The 24,662-nt window shown below is 47.0% G+C and overlaps 1 protein-coding gene across 2 annotated transcripts; it reads right to left on the reverse strand.

Moving 5' to 3' along the window:
- Positions 1-1,490: 1,490 nt before the first annotated feature.
- On the reverse strand, positions 1,491-22,206 carry ANXA4 (annexin A4). Of its 2 annotated transcripts, none has more exons than XM_026690360.2 (13): positions 22,067-22,206; positions 15,383-15,438; positions 13,772-13,859; positions 12,785-12,879; positions 11,118-11,231; positions 10,063-10,153; positions 8,611-8,690; positions 7,901-7,957; positions 6,127-6,220; positions 4,804-4,899; positions 3,927-3,985; positions 2,857-2,979; positions 1,491-1,894 (listed from the first exon to the last, which is right to left on the reverse strand). In XM_026690360.2, exons 2-13 carry the CDS (start codon positions 15,383-15,385, stop codon positions 1,835-1,837), a joined length of 960 nt encoding a protein of 319 aa, XP_026546145.1. In that variant the 5' UTR covers positions 15,386-15,438; positions 22,067-22,206; the 3' UTR covers positions 1,491-1,834. The 2 variants fall into 2 exon arrangements, with proteins under 2 accessions (XP_026546145.1, XP_087825705.1); XM_087969579.1 differs by lacking the exon at positions 22,067-22,206 and adding an exon at positions 16,269-16,296.
- Between the last annotated feature and the right edge of the window lie 2,456 nt (positions 22,207-24,662).

The raw sequence follows: 24,662 nt of genomic DNA on the forward strand, positions 1-24,662 counted from the left end.
TACTAAGCAGCTGATGATTACTTAGGGCAGAGCGGTTTGGATCAGGCAAACATTAGAACGCCTCTTTTTTCCCCCAGCTACAGCTTCCCTGATGGTGAAGCCTCTCTCTTCACATCCCAGGAGCGAAAAAACAAACCCGAATCAGGTGCATCCTTGGAACTAAAGGACCAAAATCTGTCAAGGTGCAGGAAAGATAGAACAGGTTGCTGTTTGCAGCTTCCTATATACAAATGAAACTTTGTCCTCAAAACAGATCCATAGATGGGATTTCTAGATGGTTTGGCAGGTTTCGCTCTGCACTGGTTCAGTGTGGGGTATCGAATTGCTCCTGAGTTCAGATGTCAGAAGAGTTGGCGGATGGTATTTATAGAAGGGCATTCATGGGGATTTTCTTTTAACCCTCTGCTGACTCGAGCCACTAAACTCCAGCATAAAGGAAGGCTCGTAGCCACCTCCCTGTTGTTAGTTGCGAAGTCTGACCCATCGTGACCCCATGGACCACGTTCCTCCAGGCCTTCCTGACCTCGACCATCTTCTGGAGTCCATTTAAGCTCACACCGACAGCTTCCGTGACTTCAGCCACCACCTCCTCTCCTGTCCCCTTCTTCTTTTCCCAGCATTAGGCTCTTTTCTCCCTTCCTTCCTTCCTTCCTTCCTTCCTCCCCCTTCCTTCCTTCCTTCCTTCCTTCCCTCCCTCCCTCCCTCCTCCCTCCCTCCCTCCCTCCCTCCCATATAGTTGTGTTTTTTTAACAAAAGTTCCTTGACACGAGCTGTATGGGAGTGATAATTAACAGGAACCTCATAGGTGGCATTAGCATTGTCTGTAGCACAGTGGTGGGATTCAAATTTTTTTACTAGCAGTTCTCTGGGCGTGGCTTGGTGGGCGTGGCAGGGGAAGGATCCTGCAAAATCCCCCTCCCCACCCCGCTAACCTGCTTTCCAGCTCCGTTCTCCTGTGCAGGGCAACCAAAGGAGACCCAGCCAATCAGCTGGGACTTGGGAGGCAGAGAATAAACGGGGGCCAGCAAGAAGTGGGATTGGCCGGTTCTCTAAACGTCTCCAAATTTCCGCTCCCAGTTCTCCAGAACTGCTCTGAACTGGCTGAATCCCGCCTCTGCTGAAGCGGCTGTCTCCCTGCAAGATTTCGCCTGCCCTGGAGTCTTAAGCTCCACGTTAGTGAGGCAAAAGTCCCTGTGTGAGTGTAAAATACAGCATCACAAACTCAGGTGATGGGGGGGTACAGGTGAGAAACGCATCTCTGGAACAGAGACTTCAAGGACCCTTCCACCTTGCCATTAGGAAGGAGATGTCCACCTCTTGTCAGAAATCTGGCCTTTCACCATTTCTACAAGTAGTCCTTCGACATAACGGAGCCTGCCCATTAGGATCACACCTTGCCACAGTCCTTAGGGGAACAATCTCCCCATGCGAGCTCCTCATCCCTGTGTGCAATAAAACCTCACCTTTCTGCAGAATAAATGGGAAGGAGCCAGGATTTTAAAATATTGTATTAGTCATTTTATACTGCATCTTGTCGACCTGTTTCAAAACAGGGACTAAAATTCTTTTTTAAATGGAGACATAGAGAAGAGCAGAGGTACAATCAACGTTAGCATGATATGGTTGGCATTTAAAAAAAAAAATTCTGCAAAAGGTTCGACTACTTGTCATGGCAGGGGTGGAGAAGTATGGCCCTTGTATGACTTGGGGACTTCAACTCCCAGAATTCCTGACTCAAAGTCCCCAAGTCATAACAGGGTGAGAGTTTCCCACCTCTGTCCTATGGGGACAGCCAGCCACATGGCTTCAATGTGGGGAAGAAATCTTGAAGCTCTTAGTTGTCTCCGCCGCACAGAAGGAGCAGAACTTTCCTGTAGTCCCCAGAGGTGTCTCCCTAGAGGGGGAAAAACAAAGCAGAGTTCATTTTTATTTTACCAAATGCAAATTCTAGCAAAGCAGGGCTCACCGCGCCTGCCTTAACCTTCACCTCTGAACTACAGGTGGGCGGAATAAAGTTCACAGGTGTGTTTAATATGGACCGCTCCTGCCTTACTTGGAAGCCACAAGGTGTAGTCAGGAAAGGGTACCATCCTGATTCAGCCCAGGTTCCACCACACAGAGAAAACAGGCCGAGTTTCCATCATACCCCTGTGGCTGCCATCTTGATGTTTTTCACCACAACCTACACATGACTGGCTGGAAGTGCTCCAGTAAGGTTCAGTTTTGTGGGGCACACCTCCAGATACAGATTAACAGAACTGAAAGGAACCTTATAGGTCAGTGGTGGCTAACAGTTTTGGGCCAAAAATTGTGCATGCGCTTGTACGCTCGTGTGCCAGCACCCAGAAGGCAGTGCGTGCGATCCCCTGCCGCCCCCTTACCTGCACTGCTCCTCGCAGCTGATTTTTGGCCTCCCAGAGGCTTGAGGAAGGCTTCTGCAGCCTTTGCAGGCCGAAAACTAGGCCCGTTTCGTCACTTCCAGTATTTTCGGAAAAACAGTGACGAAATGGGCCTAGTTTTTGGCAGAAGCCTTCCTCACGCTTCTGGGAGGCTGAAAGGGGCCTCAAACGCTGAAAATCAGCTGTGAAGCACCTGCATGCGCAGTGAGGTAAGTTTGCCTGCACCTTGTGTGCCAGCACCAATGGCTCTGCGTGCCACCTGTGGCCCATGTGCCATAGGTTCGCCATCACGGTTATAGGTCATCTAGTCCAACCTTTGGGTGGTTTGGAAAACCCCTTCCTGCTCTCTGGGGCGTCCCCTCAACTACTGGAAGACTGCGCTCCTGTCTCTCCTGGTCCTTCTCCTCCCTAGACCAGCCGCGCAGAAACTCTTGTGAGCTCAGATGCCGCAGCTCACCTTAATGAAAGAGTAGAGGGATTTGCCATACATGCGCTTGAACTCTGCCTTAATATCAATCATATCGATCTCACAGCGAGAGACCATCAGGCGGATCAGAGTGTCGTCATCGGTCCCCACGCCCTGGTTTCGGGTTGAAAAAGAAAGACAAGTCACACAACATGCAAAACATTTTGTCCCTTTTAAAGCAGCCACCTGCTAACTGCGCAGTCCTCGGCGCTCTGAGCGTGGCGGTTTTCTTGCAGACGTTTCACTACCAAACTAGGTAGCGTCATCAAACTAGATGAGGTAGCACTGAGGAGGAAGATTCTCAAGTTACCCAGGCGGAGTTGTCAACTGGACTTCTGCTCTTTTTGGTTTAAAATATCGGGAGATTCTCAGTCATTCAGGTCAGTTGTCCCAAAGATAACTAGACTTTCTGGTTTTTCTGTGAAGACATTTCGCTTCTCATCCAAGAAGCTTCTTCAGCTCATTGGCTTGAAGCATTTCGCTGCTTATGCAAGGAGCTTCGAGCTGAAGAAGCTGCTGGAATAAGTTGCCAATCATTTCAAACCAAAAAGTAAAGGCGTCCAGTTCCCACGGCTCAACTTCCAGACAGGACTCAGGATGTTAGCTAGTTTGGTGGTGAAACTTTTTTGCTAAAAGCCACCGTGCTGAAGAGAACCAAGGACCTCACCGTTCTATAAATCATCTCTTCCATCAGCACCTGCTAAGTGTGCCTCACCAAGCCGTTAGTCCGGTGTTTCTCAACTTCTGAAAGGTGTGGACTTCAACTCCCACAATTCCCCAATCAGCACTCTGGGGGCTGAAGTCCCCACATGTTAAAAACCACGGAGGTTGAGAGGCCCTGATAGAAATCCCTCTTGTTCGTGCCGGAACCTGGCAGAATTCCCCAGGACAGGATTATCCAACCCGTTCTGGAGAGGCCAGGAATTAAATACCAGCTTTTTCATGCAACAAGAGCTGAGCCCGGATCATGTAATTACAGGAAACCAATCCATTAATAGGGCACGCCTGTTGCAGAGGCTCCTGTTCGGTTTGCAGATGGTTTTATGCATGCATGCATTTACCTTCATCGATTTGTACAGCCGTTCAGCAAAGTAGGCAGGTTTATTTCTCATGCATTTCACTGAGAGAGGAGAGGGGAGAGAATAAAGGAAGGCAGTTACCCATAGCAACAATCCATCAATCTTGATTTTAAAAAAAAATTAAAATCATTTCTTGTTATTGAAACAATAATTTTCTAAACGAAAATGCTGCATATGTTGAGCATGGCCTATCCAGAAGTCTTTACTTCCAACGTTCCTCTATATCGCTAGCATCCAATGTCTAAAAGCAGGGGTATCCAACCTTGGCAACTTTAAGACTTGTGGACTTCAACTCCCAGAATTCCTCAGCCAGCTTTGCTGAGATTCTGGAAGTTGAGGTCCACAAGTCTTAAAGTTGCCAAGGTTGGACACCCCTGGTCTAAAATGCTGGAACTGCCATCCTCAGCTCCAGCGTCTTCCTGATGTGTGGGCCAACTCAGAACATGTGGCTCTAGCAGGTTTTTGTTACCAACGATAATGTCCCAAAGGTGCTTTTTCCAAACTGGACTTTCTGGTTTTGCTGTGAAGACATTTCGCTTCTCCTCTAAGAATCTTCTTCAGCTCTGACTGGATGGTGGGGAAGGGAAGGATTGATACTCCTTGCAGACAGCTGGTCATTTGCATCCTTTTAGCGGGTGTCGTTGAGGCCACTTGGAGGTTTATCTGTTTACCAGACAACGATGAATCTCCTTGGATAGCCTACATTCAGGAACTCGCTTCGAGCAGAGGTTACCAGATCCAACAACACGTTATTTCATTGCCGTCTCTCCATGTTGCAAACACCCTGGAATCAAGTTAACCTCCTGCAAAGCAACTCTCACCAGCTACAGAGGAATAAACGCTGATGTGGAATCCTCACCTATTGCCAGCAAGGCGTCTTCAAGGTCTCCAGACATCTCGGATTTAATACTCTCCGTAATATCTTTGTTAGCGATGTTCTTGTATTCATCAAATACTAAATAAATAAATAAAGATTTTTATTAGCAAACCAAAGAAAAGCAGCTCCCCAACCTGGAGACTTAGATATGTCCACAAGCTTCTCTGTTTTGATATTTCCATATTCAAATTTCCAATATTCCCAATTTCCTGATTCATACTGTATATATATATTTTTTTCCTAAAAAATAAAATACAAATAGTCCTGAATGAACTGAAATTATGGTGGCCACAAGTAATGGGGAAATCACACCATCGTGCCTTGAGTTAAACAACGTTAGAATAACAGTTGGAAGGGACCTTGGAGGTCTTCTAGTCTAACCCCCAGCTTGAGCAGGGATCCTATACCATTCCAGACAAATGGCTACGCAGTCTCTTCTTGAAAACTTCCAGTGATGGAGAGCATTTCCGAAGGCAAGCTCTTCCCTTGACTAATTGTTCTTATAGGAGATTTATTTTATCCTCAGGAACTTTGGAAAATAAGTTGACCCTTTCTTCTCTGTGACAGCCCCTCAGGTACTGGAAGTCAGCTATCATGACACCCCTAGTCCAGTGATGGGATTCAGCCACTTCGCACCAGTTCGGGAGAACCGGTTGTTAACTTTCTGAGCAGTTTGGGGAACTGGTTGTTGGAAGAAATCATTAGGGCAGAGAACCGGTTGTTACATTATTTGAATCCCACCACTGCCCTAGTCCTCCTCTTCCTTGGACTAGACACCCCCAGGTCCCTCAACCTTTCATCATAACGATTTGAGCCTCCAGACCCTTCATCATCTTTGCTGCCCTTTTCTGCCCATTTTTCTGGGGTCTCAGTATCTTTTCTGGATCACGGTGACCAGAATTAAACAAACATAAAGAGTTTGTTTAATTCAGGAATGTGTTGTTGCAACTCTCATTCCTAAGCCTACAACTGGCCGTCACGCGGCTTCTCAGTACAGCTTAAAGTTGGAGGGTAGGTCCCATTTTAGTGTTCATTCATAGGAGTTCTGGGCAACGGAATGGAGCTACGTGTTTACTGGCCGGATGCCCTTCCTGTCACCAATGCGGAATTATATTTAGTAGATATATATTCCCGTCGTGCCCAGAGAGAGAAATATCTACCTCTACCTAGGATTGAATTCACAGCCTCTTGATTGCGAGGCGATAACTTCCCCTCTAGGCCACCGCACCGCTCACTTGATTCCTACGATGTTCCTTTTTTTTTTTTTTTTTGTTTAAACAAGCATCCGCTCGCGCAACCACTTACCCCTTAAAAGATGGTTCCTGCTTCTGGAGCACAAGATAGCAATGAACTGGCCCTCACTGGTGCCCCATTTGTTCTCCCCGGCTTCATACAGGCACTAGAGGAAAGGAGCACAAAGAGCTGATTTTTTGCAGGGAGCGGAACGAACGTCATCGCCAGGGGAAAGGGAAGAGTTTGGGGTTTGGAGCCACAACCCAGCACATCTGCACCAATCCAGCTTCCTCCCTGTTCTCGCAAGGCAGCAGGGACGGGCAACTTCACATGGAAAAAGAAATGGAAGTCTCCACCTGCGAGCTGTGAGGCAGGCAAGGGTGGAGTTCGACAGGACATCTTGGTTCCCGGGGATGCAACGTTGTGTGCAATAGTCGTTTTAAGCTTACCAGGTCTTAATGCAGCTGGCATGATGGTCTGCATGTGACATAGACCAGGGGTCTCCAACCTTGGCCACTTGAAGCCTGGAGGACTTCAACTCCCAGAATTCCCCAGCCAGCTTAGCTGGCTGAAATTCTGGGAGTTGAATCAGCTTAAGAAGTTGAAGTCCGCCAGGCTTCAAGTGGCCAAGGTTGGCTGGGAATTCTGGGAGTTGAAGTCCGCCAGGCTTCAAGTGGCCAAGGTTGGCTGGGAATTCTGGGAGTTGAAGTCCGCCAGGCTTCAAGTGGCCAAGGTTGGCTGGGGAATTCTGGGAGTTGAAGTCCGCCAGGCTTCAAGTGGCCAAGGTTGGCTGGGAATTCTGGGAGTTGAAGTCCGCCAGGCTTCAAGTGGCCAAGGTTGGCTGGGGAATTCTGGGAGTTGAAGTCCGCCAGGCTTCAAGTGGCCAAGGTTGGCTGGGAGTTCTGGGAGTTGAAGTCCGCTAGGCTTCAAGTGGCCAAGGTTGGCTAAGGAATTCTGGGAGTTGAAGTCCGCCAGGCTTCAAGTGGCTAAGGTTGGCTGGGGAATTCTGGGAGTTGAAGTCTGCCAGGCTTCAAGTGGCCAAGGTTGGCTAAGGAATTCTGGGAGTTGAAGTCCGTCAGGCTTCAAGTGGCTAAGGTTGGCTAAGGAATTCTGGGAGTTGAAGTCCGCTAGGCTTCAAGTGGCCAAGGTTGGCTAAGGAATTCTGGGAGTTGAAGTCCGTCAGGCTTCAAGTGGCTAAGGTTGGCTAAGGAATTCTGGGAGTTGAAGTCCGCCAGGCTTCAAGTGGCCAAGGTTGGCTAAGGAATTCTGGGAGTTGAAGTCCGCCAGGCTTCAAGTGGCTAAGGTTGGCTAAGGAATTCTGGGAGTTGAAGTCCGCCAGGCTTCAAGTGGCCAAGGTTGGCTAAGGAATTCTGGGAGTTGAAGTCCGTCAGGCTTCAAGTGGCCAAGGTTGGCTGGGGAATTCTGGGAGTTGAAGTCTGCCAGGCTTCAAGTGGCCAAGGTTGGAGACCCCTGACATGGACAATGGGGTGGGGAGAAGGAGGCACTCATTGTGTCACCCAAAATTGCCATTTGGCTGCTAAAATTTTGGTGCTCATAGAATAACAGAGCTGGAAGGGACCTTGGAGGTCTTCTAGTCCAACCCCCTGCCTAGGCAGGAAACCCTACACCACTTCAGACAAATAGTTATCCAACATCTTCTTAAAAACCTCCAGTGTTGGAGCATTCACAACATCTGTTGGTAAGTCGTTCCACTGATTCATTGTTCTAGGTTGCTTCTCTCCTGGATTAGTTTCCACCCATGGCTTCTTATCCTGCCTTCAGGTGCTTTGGAGGATAGCTTGACTCCCTCTTCTTTGGGGCAGTCCCTGCAAATGGGGTTACTCACCTTGGCATCCTCTTTGGCCAGCCCCTGGTCAACATGGGAACTCTCATCTCTGTTGCCCTGGGAAGAAAAGGGGAGGGGAGGCAAGTGAAGCTCAACAGAGATTTCAAATAAGTCACCTGCACCTCCATAACTGTCTGGTTTGGCTCTGCAACCCAACAGGACAGACACAGACTTCAGAGGGTAATTAAGACTGCAGAAAAAACTATGGCTACCACAACCTGCCTTCCATGGAGGACCTGCATCCTGCACGAGTCAAAAAGAGGGCTGTGAAAATATCTCCAGACCCCTCCCATCCCAGACATAAACCGTTTCCATTCCTGCCCTCAAAACGACGCTATAGAGCCCTGCACACCAGAACAACTGGACACAAGAACAGTTTTTCTCTGAACGCCATCACTCTGCTAAACAAATAATTCCCTCAACACTGTCCAACTCTTTACAAAGTCTGCACTACTATTACTGTTATTCTTCTCATCCCTCCTTATCACCTGCAAAAATGCTTGCTCGACAAAGACAAGGTGTGATTTAGGGCAGGGGCCTCCAACCGTGGCAACTTTACAACCGGTGGCTTCAACCCCCAGAATTCTGGGAGTTGAAGTCCACAAGTCATCAAGTTACCAAGATTGAGACCCCTGGTTTAGGGCAAGGTGTGAACTCATCCATTGTGTGAAGAGCGATCTGAGGCACGACAAGAAGAGCCAAATACTTACAGTTGACAGGGACACCAGGACCCTCTGGAACTTGGAGGAGGTATCTGAAACAATGTCCTTCTCGGGGGTGGTTCCATACTCTGCAAAAAAAGGCCCAGACGTATATCTCAGTCCTACTCGGAGAATTGGCGGGGCTGAGGAAAGCTTGACAACTTCTTGAAAAACCACCACCAGTGTGCAGGCAGGGCATGTTCAAAAAATTTGGGGGTCTGTGAGAATAAACCTTGAGAAACAAGAGGAAGAAGTAATGGCTGGATTCAAGAAATGGAGTCCAAGGGAAGATGTGACAGAGAAAGCAGAAGGGACCCCTCCTACCTGCCTTTAGGATAAAACCAGGGAGGGGAGAGGTGTATTCAGAGTGGAAAGAGTCTGTAACTGTGTGACGGAGCATGAACTGGGGAAGGCTATTGGGTGGGGGGAGTTATCAGCAACAGCACGGTCCTCTACTGGAAGGACTGACAGAACCTGGGGGTCGCCATGAAAAGGGGGATCAGCGAGGAATCCCTACATAACCACAAGCGAACTAAGCCCAACCCTCCTCAAATTCCACTGGCCCGTATCTAACCCCTGTCAGGTGCTAACCCTGAGTTGGGAAGATTCCTGTGCATAGGTGTGAATGCCAATAAATCGGTTTAACTGCAAGCCTGATATTTCACGTCTGTCAATTCCAGAGAGAGGCCCAAGACAACAGACTGTGCAGTCCTGAACTGTGTGGGGGGAGGGAGGAAAAGATTCAGAATAGCTGCACCCCAGAATCTCCCAGGGTATATTTGGTTGGTTAGAAGGTTTTAGCTGGGCAAGAGTATGTCCGTTGGGTGAAAGCAAATAAAGAAATGCATTCAGGTGGATCTCAATTGTGTCATTTTTGGACTTAGATCTGACAAAAATCCTATAACAGATATAATTTTAATATTCACGATTTTGTGTGTTGGAGTTTGATCTACCTTGAATCACCGACAGCAATGGTGCAATAACAGATCTGCCTATTTTTATGGACGCCATCAATGATGCCATCTTGATTTCTCATCTGCACCATCAGTGATGCCATCTTGACTTCTTTTGACCATGGTCTGCAGACAGTTATGACAATGGGGAATCCCACTAAACCAGAGGTCTCCAAACTTGGCCACTTTAAGACTTGTGGACTTCAACTCCCAGAATTTCTCCTCCAGTCATGTTAGCTCAGGAATTCTGGGAGTTGAAGTCCACAAGTCTTAAAGTGGCCAAGTTTGGGAACCTCTGTACACTAAACTCTGAGATTGGGCCCACACAAATTCTAGGGACCGTATCTAAAAGCATTGCCTGTGGTAGGTCTGCCTACCACCAAACATAACATGCAAATGGAATTCAAGGTTTCCAGCTGCCGTCTGTGCCCAGCTGGCCATGTGATTCTGGAAACCTCCATGAATCGGCTGCAGGTGAGTGACGAAGGCTATGGGACCGAATACTCACGACGGCGGTAGGTGTCATTAATCCTCCGCATTTCCTCGTTGGTACGAGAGGCCAAGATTTCTATCAGGCAGCCCTCATCCGTCCCAGCCCCCTGCAAGACAAGACAAAAGGGCTTCAACAGAGCGCCAGAGCTGGGCAAACGCCAACAGAAACAAGGTTTTCCTAGGAACATCTCCAAGCTTCAAAATAATTTTGACCGACCACAGAGTGGAAACCAAACCTCGCAGATCTCAAGCCTCTGAGGGACTGTGTGGAATTTTATGAAAATGCTGGCTGCAGTAATATGATGGAAAATGTGTCTGCTGCAATTTCCTGCTCTCATAGGTGCACAGAATACCCCAAAGTAGGGAGACAAAAACCAGGAACGGATGGAGAACATGCCTACAACTTCAGGCAGCTCCCCAGATCCTTATTTTCCAACCAATTACCATGGTTTATGGTCTACCTATTATTAGACTCCACCTACAATCAAAGAGGGCCTCCAACCCATAGAAGCTTTTGCGATAGCACATTTGTAGGTCTTTAAAGCAAGCTGGCTGAGGAATTCTGGGAGTTGAAGCTCCCAAGTCTTAAAGTTGCCAAGGTTGGAGACCCCTGGTTTACAATATGCTCAATTGAGCAGGGGAAGAGGAGATGAAAAGTAGAGTTACAATCATGGCCGTAACTGCTCGCTTCTCTTTTACATGGAACACACAGTAATGGGGCTGGAAGGGACCTTGGAGGTCTTCTAGTCCAACCCTGTGTTCGAGTGTTAACATGTGCCAATATTTGTACAGAAAGGATGGAGCTTGAATCACGTAGCTGCAGAGATCTCCTTGACTTTTGATCTTCCCCAGGACCTGGCTGAATCCATGTTGCCAGGCAGCATCCAGAGATGAGTAAGGCACCTCCACGCCACCCACTTCCTGGAACTTTGAAGCCAACCGCTCAAAGAATATATTCCATATGACCTTTTGAGATACAGGTGTGGGTCTGACATAAAACAGTCCCATGGACAACTCCACACAAATCTCTGGTCCTTTGTGCTAGTTAAACATTATTATTTTTTTGCAAACCTTCATTGCTCTTCTCAGCTCCTCCACATCATACAGGGTGATCGGGGTCATCATTCCAATAATAACTTTCTCAAAATTCTTACTCAGCTCAGACTTCAGGTCATCAATCAAATCCTGTTGGGGAAAGAGAATGATTGGATAAGATCACAATGGCTAGCATCATTATTTTTGTTACAAGTGTACCAGCCAAAATTAAAAGTTATTTCAAGTCAGAAGTCAAAGCTGTATGACAGCTGGCTTTTCAATTTTAAGGACATAAACCCAGATCAAACTTTTTTGTGGACCACAGAATCTCACATTCGACATGATCTTTGGAAACTTAGCAGGGACTAATGACTTTTGCTTAAAAATTCTCAGGGCCATTTTTCTTTATTTTTCTGCTTCTTCCATATCTCTATATCAAGGGTCTTCAAACTTGGCAAGTTTAAGACTTGTGGGCTTCAACTCCCAGAATTCCTGAGAGATCATGATTGGAGGAGGAATTCTGGGAGTTGAAGTCCACAAGTCTTAAAGCTGTCAAGTTTGAAGACCCCTGCTCTATATACAAAATAGACAGTGATTAATATATATGTGTGTGTGTGTGTGTGTGTGTGTATGTATGATGTGTGTGTGTGTGTATGAATGCATGCATGCATGTATTTATATATGTGTGTGTGTGTGTGTGTGTGCGCATGTATATATGTATATGTACATAAGTATATATGTATATGTATTTACAGGTGTATGTGTTTACACACACACACACATACATATACATACACACAGCAAATGTATATGTATGTGTATATGTGTATATACGTATTTTGTTTCTTTTGAGAGCGGGCATCAGAATTTCATTTTTAATGTGTGCCAGTGTGCTCCTCGAAATAAATGATAATACAGATTATCTTATCTTCTTATCATCTCATCTCATCTTATCATCTATCTCATTATTTAGGAAGTTTGTTACCTCGCAGCGCACACTAATGTGATTTGTGCAAGCCAATTCTCCTCAAATAAGATTCCAAGTCACCCTTCAAAGGAACCTATCGGGATTCTGACATTCACGATGATTCTGACAATTTGGTCAAAAGAATCTTAGATTGAGAATGAAAAGGAATGAAGGAATGAAGAGCAGGCCCAGCCAGCCTTTAGGTTGTGCAAAGTTCTGTAAGGAAAGCACAAGCCTGTGGGTTAAACATGTGATCAACACCACAACAGGCATGCGTATTTTTATAATTTGCTTCAAACTGCACTCGGGGTTCTGTCAATCTTACAGGAGGATCCGGTTTTGTTCAACTGAATAATTGTGCCTTTTTGGGGCAAATCTGGACTTTGTCTCTTTGTTTGCACCAAGCCACACCTGGCTCTGCCCAACACAATTTACCTTTAATTTCAATTATTTAATAATAATTAATCCAGCTCCTTATTTAAACATTGACAAAGGGACTGTATCTTCCAAAGAGATAAAGAGAGAAACAGGAAGAGAGAGAGATGTGTGTGTGTGTGTGTGTGTGTGCGCGCGCGTGGGAAATCAAACAATGACTATACAAAGAAAAAGTCTGGCATTAGCAATAGAAGCAATCCATTTTATTGACAGATATCCCTGCCTTAATGAGGTGGAACAATTCACTTTGCAGTCTACGTGTGAATCCAGTCCCAGAGTTCCCCTTCAGCGCAAAACCTACCCGACCAATAGTGGATTTGTAGGCAATCTTAATCTCTTGCCGTTGGGACAAGTTCCTGTTGACCAAAATCTCAATGATGGCATCTTCGTCAGTACCTGGGACAAGAGACCAAAGGTTCAGGGAAGGGCAAGAAAGAGGACCAAGGAATTGAAACCCAGATCCATGGAGCAGGATACGGGGAGAAGGTGAGATCAGGTACATGTTTGACAAGCAGGAAAACCCAGGTAACCAGGACCTCCAGAGCAAGGCCACCGGAAGCACAAATCGGGGGGGGGGGGAGGAAACCAGTGTGTGGACCTAACTCAGAACAAGGCCATTTCTCATGGTCTCTTTGATGCAAATGTAATTCCCCAGCCAGCTTGGAGTTGAAGTCCTCCAGGCTTAAAGTTGTCAAGGTTGGAGACCCATGCTCTACACAAAGCAAGCTTAGCCTTTCCATCTCTAGTTGGGCAGGGCTTACAATTCCCAGCAGGTTGTCCATGGGGAGTGTTCATCATGGTTGTCCCAAAGGTGCTTTTTTCCAAACTGGACTTTCTTGTTTTGTTTTTTCCTTTGAAAATGTTTCGCTTCTCAACTAGGAAGTTTCTTCTCTTCTTGAACTGAAAGAACTTTCTTGGATGAAAAGCCGAATGTTTTTCAAAAGGAAAACAAAAACAAAAACAACCAAGTCCAACTGCCTTTTGGAAAAAGCACCTCGGGGAATTTGCAGCAGGCAGAAGCTTCTGGTTGGAAATTTTGGGAGCTCCAGTCCAAAGGTGCCAGGTAGGAAAAGAGAATCTAGCACAGAGGTCCCCAAACTTGTCCACTTTAAGACTTGTGGACTTCAACTCCCAGAATTCTGGGAGTTGAAGTCCACAAGTCTTAAAGTGGACAAGTTTGGGCACCCCTGACCTAGAATTTCACAACCTTTCTAATGTCCTGATTAAAACAGACTTTGAGGCAGAGCAACTTCAGAGCAATCAATCAAGAATGCAAGGCATGACTCACCCAAGCCTTTCATAGCTTTGCGCAGAGCCTGGGCATCTGCCTCAGCGTTGAAGTTGGACGCCCCCTTGATGGTTCCTCTGTTTCCTGCCTAAAAGCCACAGAATATCAAAAGTCAAAGCCCCGAAGAGGAAGAAACAAGACACACACAAAAAATACCCAGATGCCCAGGGAATCCTTGACTTAGAACCACAAAAGAGACCAACGTGTCTGTGGGCTCAGCAAGAGGGCTGTGAAGCTCATTTTGTCCCGTGCTGTGATCCTTTCGCCACTGTCTTTAAGTGAAGCAAGTTAAGTGAACCATGCCGCCATTAAGCGAACCCGGCTTCCTCTCATTGACTTTGCTCTTCACAAAGGAGAAGGCTGCAATGGAGATCATATCAATACACGCCAGTTGGCAAGCGTTGTAATTCTGATCCCTTGATGTGGCCGCGGGTTATGAGTGTAAAACCAGTCAAAGGTCACTTCCGCCAATGTCATTGTTAACTTTGAATGGCCACTAAAGAAATGGTTTTTTTTTCTTTAAAATATTTTTTAAATTTTATTTTATATAAACAACCCATCTTTCATTTCAACGGTGTGTCATCTGGGTACAAATATCTTGTGTAATAACCATTACAATTACTACATCTTCATTCCTATCATATCATTCCTCTATTCTTACTTCAGACTACTACACATGATCTATCGAATGATAATAACAATTCTTAGCATATTTAATTTCTTATTCTCCTGTTTACTATGTTTCGCTAGTCTTCTTAGATTTTCCAATTTCCATTTTTATTCTCCAGCCATTGATAAAAGGGTTCCCATACCATGTAATATTCAGTTTGTTCCTTTTCTTTAATTGCAAGCGTTAACCTGTTCGTTTCTGCACATTCTAATATTTTCCTGATCACGTTTGCATCTGTTGGGATCTAAAGAAATGGTTGAAGGCTAAAGACTTTGCAGCAGGGGAGTAGGCCAAGTTCAACCCCATGGACCAACAGTCCAGCTGCTACAAAGGAGTTCCAAATGCCCTCCGAGCTTGTCTACATCAGGGGTCTCCAACCTTGGCCACTTTAAGACTTGTGGACTTCAACTTGTGGAGTTCCAAACTCTGGAAGTTGAAGTCCACAAGTCTTAAAGTGGCCAAGGTTGGAGACCCCTGATCTACACGATGAAAGTAGCAAAGGAAGGGAAACTTAACTGGGTTTGGACCTAGCGCTAAACCAAGGTTTAACTATGGCTTGCTGAACACACCACAATTGGCTACCTTGGTGCAAGAAACACAGCCTTAAACCACCATTCGTGGCACCACAGTGGCTAGGCTCACCCCATTCCCTGAACCCAAAACCAAGGAACTGAATTTAGATTTACTGTGACCAGGAAAAGGCTAATTATGTTGTGCAGCAGGAAACAAACTATACACAACAGACCCCTGGCCAACGGCCACCTCTGCAGCCACACTGAGCCCTCATAGTAGCGGTTCCCAAGGATAACATTTACCCTGTCAAGAAGAGCTTTTCCATCTGCTTAATTGCCCTGAGCCAACAGCTCCAGGCATTGGCCCTTTGATCAGTCCCAGGGTGTGCCAGGCACTGCCTGGTACCGCAAACAACCCAAACCACATACCATGGCAATAAACTTTCAGCAATTCTCTAGCAACCAGTCAGCCCTGCAGATGGTCCCTGTAATTAAAAAAAAGAGAATTCAGATAAGGCTCAACAAACAGAGCAATAAAAGAACCATTATTAACCTCTGTTAATATTAAAGAGGAATATTAAACGTCTGATGTCTGGAAGGATTATGGGTGGCCATGAACATCCACAGCAAGGAAACATGTACCACATGGGTATAAATACTTGCAATGTGAGTCCCTCAAAATGCCCCGTTCCTAATTACGTAAAATCCCCCCTTTTTAAAAGAGGAACAAATTGTACTAAGTTTATGCAAATGATTTCATTCCACTGTAATGGCACGGAAGCTAAACCAAAGACAGGTTGGGTGGGAAAAAAATCGGCATGCCCTCGCTTGCAGAGTTACAAGCTGTGCCCTCAAACAGAGCTGCAAAAACCCTGAACATCAACTGCAAATCAATTCAAGCTATGGCCTCACCATGCCCTTAGTGCAGCCTTCCCTAGAGGTTGGCACCCTCTGGATACTGGGGTGCTTTCCTACAATCCCCTACCCCATCTAGCTGGCTAAGGATTCCCCCAGAAGGACAATCCCGACACAGCTTGGGGAGAATTGCAAGGACATCCCTAATGTGGGCTGGGCCAAAAACCACAGGAGTTCCCCCCAAAATGGAAATTTCCACTGTCTGTTTCAGCCTGGGTGAGTCATTACTCATGTATAAAGCTGGCAAGATTTAATCTGCCTGGCAGTTCATTTTATGAGCTGGCCCTCCAATTCCTCCCCAGGCAGCCCTAATGTACCTTCACACCCCCCCAGTCCCAATTCCTACCCAGGAGGCAATCTTTGCATAGGCAGAAAATCAATTATATGTCGAGCCACTTACTTATTAATGCCTCCCAGGAGCTTCAATGAGTAACTGAACGCAAACAAAAAGGATTACGAAAAGGGAAGGGACCACTTAAAAAAACTCCACAGGCTGGAAGTAAATCCAATAATTCCCGTTGGCTTCCCGCCTTGCCATGGCAATCTAGCCCAGAGGTGCCCAAACTTGGCCACTTTAAGACTGGTGGGCTTCAACTCCCAGAATTCTGGGAGTTGAAGTCCACCAGTCTTAAAGTGGCCAAGTTTGGGCACCCCTGATCTAGCCTCTCGCCACTGGATAATGCTGTCGGTCGGCTGGTCTTATTTCCATCTCTTTTGCAACCGCTCCACATGGAGCAATGGAAAATTTCGGAGCCACATTTCCGGCTCTGCCCGTTCCTCTCTGGGTTTCGCTTGGGGAAGAAAAATAAAATAAAAAATAAGCAGGCCAGCCCGTCTGATCACTTTAAAAAGGATTGCTCTCACGGCTTCCGATGTGCACAAGCAACCTCTTGTGCAGGGCGTGGAGCAGTCGATCGCCTTCAGTGACGGGTTTGTTTGACTCTTTTCAAGCCATCATTGCTGTCAACAGCCCAACATTAGACTGTCCGCAGAATCACCACGCAGCAGGGAAAGCAGCTGCCTCTCCTGGTTACGGCAAAATCTCCAACACCGCAACTGGAGCAGTGGTTGCCAACCGGTGGGCCAGGGACCACTGGTGGTCCGTGAGAAAATGTGGGTGGTCTGCAGAGAAATGTCGTCCCCCCCAAAGCAATTAATCCAGGTTGCATGGGAACACAAGGCTTGCATCGCTTGCATTGCGAACAACACGAGGTAGTGACGGGAGGGGGGAAAGGGTGGAGGGGGGAAACTTGCCCCATTCGCCCCACACGCCTGGCCTGGCCACCGGGCTGCTTCTCTTGGCTTCTTTCTTCTTCTGCTTTTGGCTGCATGCAAGGAAAGCAGCAAAAGTCTTTCTTTGTCTCTCCCAAACTCCGCCAGAAACGAGTCTTTGGGGCCCTGCAAGGCCTCCTGCTCCAAGAGGCTGTGCTGACAAAGACTCATTTCTGGTGGAGTTTGGGGGGGAGAGAAAGAAAGACTTCTGCTGCTTCTGCTGCTTTCCTTGCATGGAGCCTAAAGTCTCTCTCTCTCTCTCTCTCCCCCTCTGAGAACGGAGCTGGAGACGGTATCCTGCGATCCCAAATAAAGAATGATCGATCTGTAGGAAAACGGGGTGGGGAATTTCCCTGCAGACTTTTTTTGGGATTTTCCCAGGTTGTCTGGTCCGCGGGATATAAGATGATGAGTTTGGTGGTCCCCGAGGTCCAAAAGGTTGGTGACCCCTGGACTAGGGAGAACTTGGCATTCCTGCTGGCACCGAAGCTAAGGCCGATGGCTCTCCTGCTTGCCATAATTTAAGCTTCTCTGATTTGTCTGTGGAGATTCTGGATCATCCAGGTCATCGCTGACTCACAGGTGCTTTTTTCAAAAGGCAACAAACTTTGTTTTTCCTTGAAGACGTTTTTGCTTCTCATTCAAGATGCTTCTACAGTCAGAACTGAAGAAGCTTCTTGAAGGAGGAACGAAACGTCTTCATAGCAGCCTTCCAACATCTCAGGAGCTGCCGCAAAGAAGAGGCAGTCAAGCTATTCTCCAAAAGCCCCTGAGGGCAGGACAAGAAGCAATGGGTGGGAATTAATCCAGGAGAGAAGCAACTAGAACTAAGGAGAAATTTCCTGACTGAGAGAACAATTAACCAGTGGAACAACTGGCCTCCAGAAGTTTTGGCTGCTCCAACACTGGAGGTTTTTAAGAAGAGATTGGATAACCATTTGACTGAAGTGGTATAGGGTTTCCTGCCTAGGCAGGGGGTTGGACTAGAAGACCTCCAAGGACCCTTCCAACTCTGTTATTTCTATTCTAAAACAAGCAGAAAGAAAGAAAGCCCAGTGGCCTTTTGAAAAAGCACCTTTGGGCTAGCTTCTCTGACTTATCCAGACCTTCCTCTTCCTCCTCTCCCTCTTTCAAAAGCCTACAGTGTGACTAAAGTCTGCATTGCAACGGAGATGCTCGCCCCCAGCGATAGACATGGCCCACTGGAGCTGACTGTAGGATTACGCAGGCACTCCTTGAGTTACATCCATGCACTGAACAGCTGTTCAAAGTTATGAGGGCACTGAAACAACCAGTTTTCAATATTCTAGCCATTGCACCACCCTTGGGGTCATGTGATCAAAATTCGGGCTAGTTCATATTTATGATTCCCTCCTGCCCACCTCTTCAATTAAAGGTACAATATATTATTATTCACACGCCTACGGCATATATTTGGGCTCCCAGCAAAGCAGTACAAAAAGCAGAACCTGGAATCCTATGTCCAGTTTTGGTCACCACATTATAAAAAAAGTTGTTGAGACTTTGGAAAAAGTACAAAGAAGAGCCACTAAAATGATGAAAGGCCTGGAGAAATTAACCCAGGAAAGAAGCAGCCTGGAATTAAGGAGAAACTTCCTAATAGTGAGGACAATTAACCAGGGGAACAGCTTGCCACTAGAAATCGTGGTTGCTCCCATCACTGGGGTTTTTTAAGAAGAGACTGGACAGCCATTTGACTGGGATGGTATGAGCTCTCCTGCTTGAACAAGGGCTGGACTAGAAGACCTCCAAGGTCCGTTCCAGGCCTGTGGTTCAAAGGGGCAAAGGTATGCCAGCTTGGCACATGGATCGAGTTCCAGTTGATAAGGGTAGATAACTGGCAAACAATCCACCCAGAATTGATCGCCGTAAGGAATGCACCTCCTCCTTTTCAACAGACTCCAAAAAGTCCTAACAAAGGGAAATTGTTTGTGCAATTAACCCTGAGCATCTGTAATAGTCCACTTTCTGTTCACTCGGGTCACTCCTCCTGATGTTTCCTCTTGAGTGGCAGTGAAACTGGGTGGCTTTGGATCTGGTCCCTTACTGGAACAAATCGAACAAGGCACCTTGGGGGTGGAGGGAGGGGGCGGTCAAAAGAAGTGTCCTCCCCCCATGCAATCTGCCCAATGGAAAGGCTCTGGCCACCTGTTCTGGGGCTCTAGGAGAAAGCAAGAAGCCATCATGCCTTTTTGCATGAAAATGCTGAATTATCCCATTCTTCTCCCGCAGCCATTTTTACCTGGCCGAGGGTTACGTCCCTCAACTCAAGGGAAACCTGGCCTGTGCCACCTTTCCATTGGGGGTGGGTCTCTGCGCTGCCTCAGCCCCAAAGGTAGCAGGGAAGGGTGGATTTGGGACCAGGGTGGATAAAAAGCAATGTTTTTAAAAAAAATAAAAATTAGTTTTTTAATTTTTTTATCAAATTTATTTTAATAAAATCCTTTTGGAGTAAAAAAAATCTATCTAAAGATAGTTTTCATACATAATGTAGTTTATTCGGCATGAAATGGAGCTCAGTTATGTAGCACGAGGCTGTATATTCTGCAATATTGGGACCGTCGATGAGTCAACAATGGGACAGAGATGCCACTTGCTCTTTAAACATTACGATTTAAATAGACTGGATTTAAATCGAGCCTTTGTACTAGTGATCTAAATTGACTTGATCTGAATCGAATCCACCCTGTTTGGGACCTGCACTGTTGCAGGTGTTATGCCTGGGGTCAAAGAACATCCGGGCTCCCAAAGCTGAGCTGGACTTAACCCAGTTTTGAACGGCTTCAAGTTTCAAAAAAACTGAAAACTTAGGTACAATCTTAATCCTCACCACGGTCACCCAGCCTGGCAATTACAGTTGTATGTTGTGACAGTTGTAAGGTGGGTCATGATGTGACCAGGCCTGATTTGATGACTCCCTGGAAGGGGGGGGGGCAGAAGGAAGTAACTCAAACATGTCATTTGTTCATGTACAACATGTTCACAAAACATGTTCTCAAAATGCAGAAGTTGGCTAGTTGGCTGCCTCCCCTCCCTTCCCACAACTTGGGTCCTTATAGAAGGTGGGGTACCCAACCCTTTGATTCTGTGAGCCCCACATTGGGGGTGAAGGCACGATGCTCGGTCCCCTGCCCCATTCTCTGCGAGCAAGGCTCTGAACCATCAACCAACCGCCTGCTCTCAGCTTATACCTGCTGGACCACCCAAAACGGAACCGAGGTTTAGGTTAACCAAAGTCAGCATGTGGAAGGAAGGAAGCTGGTTAAGCATGCAGGGAATATGGGGCTGGGGGTAGGGATAAGCCCCTGGTCCTTGGGACCATTAGAGTTGAGCAAGACCGCTTAGGGGTGCAGGGTTATTCTTAGCAGCACATCATGCCCTTTGCAAGGCTGCCTTTGCTCCCACTTCTCCCTCGATGTGATGGAGAATGGACTTCCTCTGTTTCGCTTCCCACACCGCCTTTGCCATAGATTTGCCCCGCGCACTGCAACGACTCTGTCATCGCAGACTAGAATGAATGAGCTTGAAGGGACCTTGGAAGTCTTCTACTCTAGGCCCCCCTGCCCACCCCCAAGCAGGAGACCTATAGTATAGACCAGGGTGTCCAACCTTGGCAACTTTAAGACTTGTGGACTTCAACTCCCAGAGTTCCTCAGCCAGCTTTGCTGGCTGAGGAACTCTGGGAGTTGAAGTCCACAAGTCTTAAAGTTGCCAAGGTTGGACACCCCTGGTATAGACCATTTCACATGAAGTAACTTTTCTTAAAAGCCTCCAGTGAGGATGGAGCATCCCACGATTTCCGCGGTCATCGTTCCTGGCAGGACCCAGGAGCGGCTTCTGACATACAACGGGGATGCTGCCATGGCCATAAGTGTGAAAAACGGTCCAAAGCCCCCCTTTTTCCCTGTTGTAACTTCGAAGGGCATTAAACGAAGGGTTGCCACTCGTAATTGTCTGGTTTGGTTCTGCAACCCAACAGGACGGACACAGACTTCAGAGGATAATTAGGTCTGCAGAAAAAACAATGGCTACCCACCTGCCTTCCATGGAGGACCTGGATCCTGCACCCTGAGCCAAAAAGAGGGCTGTGAAAATATCTGCAGACCCCTCACATCCCGGACAGAAACTGTTTCAAGTCCTTCCCTCAAAATGACGCTATAGAGCATTGAACACCAGAACAACTAGACACAAGGACATTTTTTTCCTGAAAGCCATCACTCTGCTAAACAAATAATTCCCTCCACACTGTCCAACTATTTACAAAGTCTGCACTACTATTACTATTAATCTTCTCATCCCTCCTTATCCCCCATCCTCTCCCACTTGTGACTGTTTCCGAGTATGATTTGATTGTTGATTGTACCCTATGACTATTATTGTTTTACTTGATGATTCTTGACTCTCTTCTTTTAGGGACATCGAGAGCATCTGCACTAAAGACAAATTCCTTGGGTGTCCAAGGACGTTTGGCCAAGAAAGAATTCTAGTCTATCCTTCGTAAGTCGAGGACTCCCCGCGCCGCGTTGCTGGGCCGGCGGTTTGGCTGCGTGCAGGCGGGGCAGCGGGCGAAGCGGGACCGCCGACGCCAAGCGGAGCCACTCCGGGCCCCGGGACCGGCCGCCCCCGACCGCTCGCCGGCCACTCCCGGGCGCAGGGAACGAGGCCAGAGCCGAGCCGGCCTCCCCGTGTCGGGCCGTGGCCCCAAGGCGGCCAACGTCCGGCTTTCCCAGGCAGGTGAGACGGGTTCTGAGGGCGCCTCCAGCCCGGCAACCCTCGGCCGCCGTCGCGGCTTCCTAGCGGCTGCTTGTTCCGCACCGGCCCGGCCCGCCGCCCGAAGGTGGCGCGCAGCCGCTGCCCGCCAGGAGCCGCCCGCCGCCCGCCCCGTCGGTCCCGGCCACCGCCTACCTGCCTGCCTGCTCTCGTCGCCGCCGCCGTCGCCCTGGAAGCTGCTCGCTTGGGCTCCGCTTCCTTTTCAGGGACGGCGAGGCCCGCCCTGGAGGGAGCGGTCACGGGGTAGCGCCTGCCCGCCCGGCAGCTGCTGGGACTTCCCCGGATCGGGTTGCAACGCGGCCGGGACAGCAGCGGAGGCGCCGGTAGGGAGGGCAAGGCAGGCCGGGCGGAGCCGCTTCCCCGCCTTCCCTCTCGGGCGCACCTGCTGGGGCCCCGGCACCTCCGCCAAAGCCCCCCCGTCCCAATTTCTCTCTCTTCTATCTATCTATCTATCTATCTATCTATCTATCTGTCTGTCTGTCTGTCTGTCTGTCTATCTATCTATCTATCATCTATCTCCGTATCCTATCTCTCTCATATATTATTTATATATTATCTATCGATCTATTTCTCTTTGTCTGTCTGTCTGTCTGTCTGTCTGTCTGTCTATCTATCTATCTATCTATCTATCTATCTATCTATCTATCTATCTATCTATCTATCTATCTATCTATCTATCTATCTCCATATCCTATCTCTCTCATACATACATACATACATATATATTCTTAAGTTTTCGCGGGTACTTACATGTATGGTATTCAGCTTTGTTCGGGTATTTCCCGTCATTATAGTTGTGCACAACTATAATAACGTGGAAAAATACCCGATCAAAGCTGAATACCATATATGTGTGTATAATTTTATTTATATATTATCTATAGATCTATCTCTATCGATCTATCTCTCTTTATCTATCTATCTCTCCATCCATTATCTATCTATGTATCATCTATCTCTCTGTTTCTCTGTCTACCTACCTACCTATGTCTGCCTATATCTAACTCTACCAATTCCTCTCTACCTCTCTTTCTCTACCTATGTGTCTATCCATCTATCCACCCATCTTTCCCTTTTTATCTCTGTCTCTCCCTCTCCCTATGTGTGTCTCTGTCTCTCCGTCCATTGGTCCATCCATATTTTGGATTGTTTTTGCAGGCTGCAGCCACGGACACTTTTGTGTATTGTGAGCGTGTAAATTGTCTGCATCTCCTTCCTCTCATCTTGGTGGACTTGACAGCCTAGATTAGGGTGGGGCCTCCATCACTGGAGGCTTTTAAGAAGAGATTGGACGACCATTTGTCTGGAGTGATACAGGGTCTCCTGCCCTGGGCTGGACTAGAAGACCTCCAAGGTCCCTTCCAACTCTGTTATGATTCAAGGATTGAGCGATTCTGCAACTGCACCCTGGAAGCCCCACCCTGTTTTGAATCCAGGTGAGTCCTGGCAGCTTTCCTGGAGGAGGAAAGGCCTGGATCGCTTCACCTCCCAGGTGCTCTTAGAGACACCAGATCACTAAGATAAAACAATGTCCGTTTAACATATCCAGACAGTTGGCAGGGAATTCATATTAAAGAAACTCTTATTTTAGGGGCCTTTTTGTGGCCATGAGAAGATGCTAGAAGGAGGAGAATCAGAGAAGGGAAATGGTGCACCTGCCACTCGCACAAATGAACCTTCACACACACACGCACACACAGTGCCCGCTATTATGCAAATGGAGCTGTGTGTGCAAGGGCACGCACAGCCCAGTTCCAAACAGCATGGCCCAGAGTTTGGGGACACCTGCTATAAATCAAGGTAGGCCTTTAAAAAAAAAAGCACATAATTCACAGAGTTCTTCGTTTATTTATTAAATCAGATAAGTTTTAACTTTTTTCCTGCTTTAATGGATCAGAATTTAGAAGCCATTTTAACAAGTCTTGGCTATGGAAAATCACCCAGCTCCATTGCTAGTGATCACTTGTGCTATTGTCCACATTCCAGAGTTTGGAGAAGGATTATCAATATGTTAAATATCCAGAATCACTGAAAAGCAGCTGGCTAAGAATAACATTGAAAAATGTTTTTTCCTTCTGCTCGGAGTTTACTTTTCAAGAGAAGAAAGGAAGTCACAAAATGCCCATGCTAAACAGGACCAATTGTCATGTCATCCTATATGCCCTCTTCGAATAGACAGAGGGATGCCCTGTTGCAAGAATCCTAAAAAATGATTTATTTTTGTGATTAATATTGCTGTTATAATCTATAGTCTGCCTGCCTGCCTACCATCTGTAACACAAATGGACAATGCCAAATCGTTTTAATGTTGGTGGCTATAGCTGAAGAAACTTCTTGGATGAGAAGCGAAATGTCTTCAAAGAAAAAACAGAAAATCCAGTTGCCTCTTGGAAAAGCACCTTTGGGCTGGTGGCTATACTTTTGAGTGCCAGAAGGTGACAGCATAACCACATACAAGCTTAATGGGAATCTAGTTTACAGCATTTAAAAGGCTGAAAAAATTGATGCTAATAGTCTTCACCCTTGGGACTCATGCAATCATACAAACAGGATATTTTCCTGATATTTGTCTACGTATCTTTGTTACAGGCATAAGGGGTGTGAACCATTTTCTCAATCTCTAAATCAGGGCTCTTCAAACTTGGCAGCTTTAAGGCTTGTGGACTTCCAACTCCCAGATTTCCCTCCTCCAGTCATGTTAGCTCAGGAATTCTGGGAGTTGAAGCCCACA

The sequence above is a fragment of the Notechis scutatus genome, chromosome 7, assembly GCF_049901735.1.
Source record: "Notechis scutatus isolate UNSWTSFEM ecotype Mainland chromosome 7, rNotScu1.2, whole genome shotgun sequence".
Classification (NCBI taxonomy): domain Eukaryota; kingdom Metazoa; phylum Chordata; class Lepidosauria; order Squamata; family Elapidae; genus Notechis; species Notechis scutatus.

What these genes read in the sequence shown, in the direction of transcription:
- ANXA4 (XM_026690360.2), bottom strand. An exon ending in ACAAATCCACTATTGGTCGG is followed by an intron (nt 11,232 to 12,784) that starts GTAGGTTTTGCG and finishes TTTCCCCAACAG; the next exon opens with GATTTGATTGATGACCTGAA. An exon ending in CCCTCTACTCTTTCATTAAG is followed by an intron (nt 1,895 to 2,856) that starts GTGAGCTGCGGC and finishes TTCCCCCTCTAG; the next exon opens with GGAGACACCTCTGGGGACTA.